This window comes from Miniopterus schreibersii (assembly GCF_964146895.1).
Source record: "Miniopterus schreibersii genome assembly, chromosome: 11".
NCBI lineage: Eukaryota > Metazoa > Chordata > Mammalia > Chiroptera > Miniopteridae > Miniopterus > Miniopterus schreibersii.
In genome coordinates, this window is record NC_138111.1 from 50,240,514 (window position 1) to 50,246,513 (window position 6,000).

Consider the following 6,000-nt stretch of genomic DNA (forward strand, 5'->3'; position numbering starts at 1 on the left):
CTGAGCAGCAAAATTGATAAAACTTCTCTCCTCTATAACTTGCAGAATTTCTCATAGCAGAAAAAATTTAGTAATCAAATGGCCATGGGAATGACAAAGAATCAGAGCCAACGTCAGAATGGAGGGAAAAACTGAGATGATCTGATCTACAGAATCTTATCAAATAACATCTTAATACCAAAAGCAGAAAAATGTGGTAGCTGGGTTTCTCAGCCGAATTAAATCTTCATTATTGGGTACAAATTAACAGACTGTTTTACTATGTCCACTGAGTCCAGTGGTTCCCTGTAGCTCAAATAAAACCCTTGATTTTGTTTTCAGGTCCTATGTGCCAGGCCACATTGCCCAAAGGTCACATAGGTAGACAGGAGCAGTGGCAGGTCAGAACCCTGTACTATGTTCCTCATATACCACCACAAAAGAAGATGACTTGTCAACTCCCTTAATAATTGAAAATTTGACCGCATTGTCTCTTTCTTGGATTCCACTGAGCCAATTCATAACCCTGTATTCTTTCAGTATTAAAATGACAGTCTGAAAGAAAACATAGATCTGGGAAAGTTTATTATTAAGAATATTTGCTCTTTCAAGAGCCCTTATTTCAAGTTCTACCATGGAACCATTTCACCACCTGTTTAAAAATGACATGAAATTTCAGCATTCATTCAGTCTAGAGTACAAGACCTATAAGGGCTAAAGTGGGAGAGAGTGAACGGGGAAAGAGGAAAGGACACCCACTTCTCTTTGGATCAATTAGTGCAAACCTTTTTTTTTTTTTTTTTTTTTGGTAAATGTTTTTTTTGTTTGTTTGTTCCCTTTGTTTAACACACTTCACCAAGTGTTTGCAGAACACTGTACTATGCTAGTACCAGTTATTACCTCCAAACAAACACAGTAATGTTTGGAGTGTGATTCACACCTTGAAGTCCACTTCCTTTCAGAGATACTAGTTTGTAATCTGTACATAAAGACAGGAATAATCTTGCATCAGTTTCTCAGTGTTGAAGCCTGTGAATGAACAGGGGTGGGACCGCATACTGGGAATGCTTCAATACTGAAATGCTCCTCCTAGAAGCTGCCTCTCTCTTTCCTCTTAAGTTACATATAACTGGCCCACAGCAAAGCCCAAGGCAGCTAGTCCAATATGAAGCAATCATTCAGCCCTTGAATGAATACTAATCGAGCACCTACTATGCAACAAGCACTCCTGTAGGTCTTGGGCACAGAGCTGTGAAGAGGACACATCGAGTCCTGTGCACTCTGTGGTACTTTCATGCTAACGGGGGAAACAGAAAATAAGTAAACAGGCAAGAAGCAGAATGATTTCAACTAGTGATAAATGTTGTGAAGGGAACAAAGAGCCAGAACTATGGTGTGGGGATTGGGTATCATGTGCCCCACTCCAAAGAGGGGACACAGACTCACACCATAAGGAGGGCCTCCCAACTCTTGCCATGCTCAGAGCAGAGTCGCGGGGCCTTGTAAGATCTGAAGTGAAAGAATTGCAGTTTCCTGCCAACAGGGCCAGTCTACTCACTCTCCGAGCTCTCTCTTGTTAATCAATGGCCAGACTTCCTAAGGACTGACATGAATAATAGGAAAGGTGGGGCAGCGACTGGAGACAGGAATGACACTGTGATTTAGTTCTGTGGTGGATTGCTCATACTTTCAAGGTTCATCAGCATTGGCATAACCACACCTTAGCTCTAGGAGAAAGCAGTGAGTGTGAAACAAGCAGCCTGCAGCTCCAGGAGTCGGATGGGCAGCCGTGTGAACCGGCCAGCCCGGTGCTCCCACAGTGGCAAGCTGTTTACACTCTCACCCCGAGGACAGGGAGTTAGACACAGTACATCTGTAATCATTATCAGCCAGATCAACACGTTCTAACTGACCTGCTTTCGTCATTTTTTTCCCCCAACAGTGGTTCAATGGCCTGTGAATGTTTGCTTTCAGAAGAAAAGAATTTCTTTATTTAAATAAATCATGTCATGGTCAAAGGAAGCTTTTGTTACTTCACAGCCTACTCCCCTTTTATTCATATTGTGCAATGAAATTTTTAAAAATTGTATTTGGTGCAGCCACTGTGTGGCTCAGACAAATATTGCTGAAAAATGATCCTAAGCATGTTTTAACCCCTGAGTGACAAAGTTGCTGGGAATGTGTATTATTATTATTATCTTGAGAGCTGAACTTCTACAGATCCTAAATTTATGACTGTTTCTTAAAAAAAAAAAAAATAACCAATGCTTAGCACACAGTGAAGAGATGAAAGAAATGAAAGACATGGCTTCTCTCTTAAATGGAACTTTAAATTTAGTTGAAGAAACAGCTAAAAGGCACAATAATAGGTAGCAATGGAAGACAGCACCAAGTTAAGCTATACTGTGAGATACAAACTAAACGGACTGCAGAGGAGGCTGGAATCAGCATGTAGTGCTTGACAGGCGAAGTAGGACTTTAAGAATGGAGAGGAATTAGAGAGGGAGGAAGTAAAGTATTTCAAGTGAGGGGGACAACAGGAACACACCCAGAGCTGAGCATGGGCCGGAACACGTCATGGGACAGGGTGGGAATGTGAACAAACGCAGCTGTGGTTCATCTGGGGAGCTCTCGGGAAATGGTCACATTTACATTGCACCACGCCTGCAGTGGACACAGTGAGTTTCGTGAGCTACAGATGCCTAACTGAAGAAGTCTGTAAGACTTTGGCTCATACTGATTTTCTAGGCTCCTCAGTGGACTTAGGCAAATTGTTGCCGATTTGTAAATATTTGTTGTCTTACAGTATCTTGATGGCTCATGGGGTATATGGGTGAGTCGCAACATAAAAACTACCAGAAAGCCTCCTTCCCCAACAGGTTACTGCAAGGTCACTGAGATGATACCACAAACAGAAGAGCATCTCAAGACCTACTAGGTTTACATCCTTCTTTTCGTGAGCACCTTACCAAGAAATGATTTTCCCTGTATACCTTCCAAAGAATTTGTTTTCAGTGATTTCTCAGAGAAGATCAGGAAATCACCAAGTCACTTTATTGAATATCCTAGCAAACTTAAGGGTTTTAAAATTGTACTTTGTGCTTTTTATATTTATACGTATACATTTTATCCTGGAACCTTACATCTTTGAAGTCCCTGGTAGATATCCCATCTCTCCTAATGTTTGTTCACATTCACTAAATCCAAAGTTTGCCTTCAGTTATGGATTAACTCCTAACCAGGAAATATTTTGACAAAAATGAATGCATATATTTCAAGACAATAGGATCCTTTCTCCCTTATGGCTTGAGTCACTTGTGACTGAGTGCCTTTGACAATTCTTGAAACCCACAAATTTGAATTAGCCATGGATCTTAAAGAGAATTAGCAAAGCCCAGCCTCTTGGGTTAGGCTCCAACTCAAAGAACAGGAATCCATTTCAAACTGTAAGGAATGTGACTAGGGCCTCTAGTGGCCACATGTGTCCCTGCCTCCCAGTCCAGGCACTGGAGTCTTTCTTTATAGGAGCCATATTTCTCCAAGAACAAAGGAAATTATCAGAGTTCTTGCAGCCTCCCTTTCCCCACCTTCCCCAGAACCACCACACACTTGATGTTAGTGTTCCATTGAAGTGTAAGACCCACAAAGAAATTCTGCTTTGTGGCTTTGAGGACAGATATCTTCAAGGTAACTTAGAACTATCAGAAGAAATACACACCTAGAAGGCACTTAGGGGGAGTTTTAGAACCTTCTCGGAGTCTAATATCCCAATTTTGATTGGGGCTATCCCTGACATATCTGAAGCAAATAATCGGACCTACAGAAAATATCTGTATGCTTCATCTTATAAAGTAGGTCAGCCTACTATATCAGTACCCTTTTGGATTCAGGGAATATTATAGCAATTTGGGTCCTCTTAAAAATAAAAGCATTATTCAGTACTATATATGTGGATATAGTCATAAAGAAACCTTTTCTGTACTGTCAAATCTATTATTATAAAAAAAATAATAGCTGTGGTACAGAGTTGTTATAATGAAGGCTGAGCTTTTATAATGATGCCTGGCACATTATGACACACAAAAAAAACCCTGCTACAATGATGATATGATTCCTTGATTTTTACACATTCCTCCTCTCTCCACCTCTTAGCATCCACACACATATTCCCAAGTGAATTTGCGTATACTATTAATCTGGCCAGAGAGAGAATATGTTTTTTAGCTGAGAACCTAACATTCAATATGGCATTTCCAGACATCTTGGTCAGGGTCAGGGATGCAGTGGGAGTTTTATTTCCCCTTTTGGAGCCTGATGTGTCTGGGAGGAAATGAGTTCTTTGATTATGACTCCCACCACTGGCCAGCAGTTTCCAAAACCATCCTGAGATCCAGTGAATTCATTCTATGAATTTAAAATTAAGGACTGAAGAAGACAGAATCCAACTGGATTTTCGGTCTTTCAAGAATGTAGACTAACTGGAATGTCTTTCCTCTCTCCCTCTTCTCCATAGGTTAATCTCAGAGCCACAGACGCCAGGCTCATGCGCCAGTTGCTCGTTATCAATGAGAGCATTGAGTCCATCAAGTGGATGATTGAAGAGAAAGCCACCATTACTAGCCGAGGCAGCAGTCTCAGTGGCAGCCTGTGCAGTTTACTGGAGAGTCAGAGCACCTCCTTACATGGCAGCTACAATAGCCTACATGAAGGCAGCGATGGGCTGGATGGTATCTCCGTAGGGAGCTATCTGGACACTTTGGTAGATGATGTCCCAGGCCATCAGACCCCGTCAGACTTGGACCAGTTCAGTGACAGCTCCATAATAGGGGACTCCCAGGCACTGCACAAGCACCCCAAATTAGATTCTGAATACTACTGCTTTGGCTAATGACCCAGTTTTTTGCATGGGATTGGTGTGCAATTAACTTGTATTTATCTTTCTTCTCTGCTGCTATATTTTTGGTGTGATTTCTTTTTTACATGACACCCTTTAAAAAAGAAGCATATTTTGAAACTGCTTGATGGTATTTCTGTTGCTCCTAATACTTCTAATCTGGAATCATTTATCTTTCTCTCTTACATCTCTATTTTTATTTATTACAATGATTTTTTTTCCCTCCCTTCTTTTATAGTGGCACAAATAAAGTAGGAGGGAAAGAATAAGCAATAATTATGTTTTTGCTTTTGTTTTCAGAGCAAGGGGTCAGGGATTACATTAAAAACTTTGCTAAATTTTACAATAAACCAAAGTCTGATAATAGCTCATTTTGTTGCTTGTATTCTTAAGTGATTCAAAGTTTCATTGTGTAGAAGCCACTGAGGTTTATTACTGTTTATACAGTATACTGATCAAAATGCTTGGGACAAAGTCAGGCATTATTTCTAGTCCACAACTTCCTAGTGTGAAAATCAACAATACTGTTAGTCATGTACTTTTATGGCCATCATTTAGAAGCCCCAACTATATGCAATCTGTTCAGTTCAACTTTGTGTTCATCCTGTAGATTAGCATTTCCTAATCAATGATTCTAACTGAAACTGTAGACTGTGCTGTATGACAATATTTGTTTCTCCCAAATTTCAAAGATAGTTGAGATCAGGTATGATGATGATTAGAGGTTAAGGGGTCTTAAATTTAATTGTATTTTGAGATTTTGTTGACATTTGCTCATATGCATTTTGCAATTCCGATAGGATATATAAAAACTTAGATAAGACATATGGATGGATAGATAGATATATTACATGCAAAGTGGAATCGCTACTCACTTATATGATACCATTTCATCCTGGGATGGATAAATAATCTCTTTCTTATCTGAAATTACATATGAAAATATAACTTACATGGTAAACATTTAGTTTGATGTGATATTATTAATCCTCCACATTTCTTTTACCTTAATGATTCCTAGTGAGTGAATCTATTGAGATATCAAACTGTATTTTGTAATGATACATGTTTCTGAAAAAATATTTTACAATACAAATCAAAAAGTCTTCCTATTTATAACTAAAAAA

At 39.5% G+C, this 6,000-nt stretch overlaps 1 protein-coding gene across 1 annotated transcript in view; it reads left to right on the forward strand.

Moving 5' to 3' along the window:
• LURAP1L (leucine rich adaptor protein 1 like) overlaps positions 1-5,239 on the forward strand; it is a 44,550-nt gene extending 39,311 nt beyond the window's left edge. The window contains exon 2 of the mRNA XM_081150642.1: positions 4,493-5,239. Within this exon, the coding sequence (XP_081006768.1) occupies positions 4,493-4,867 (375 nt within the window). The 3' untranslated portion in view covers positions 4,868-5,239. The remainder of the gene's footprint in view (positions 1-4,492) is intronic.
• The last annotated feature ends 761 nt before the right edge of the window (positions 5,240-6,000 follow it).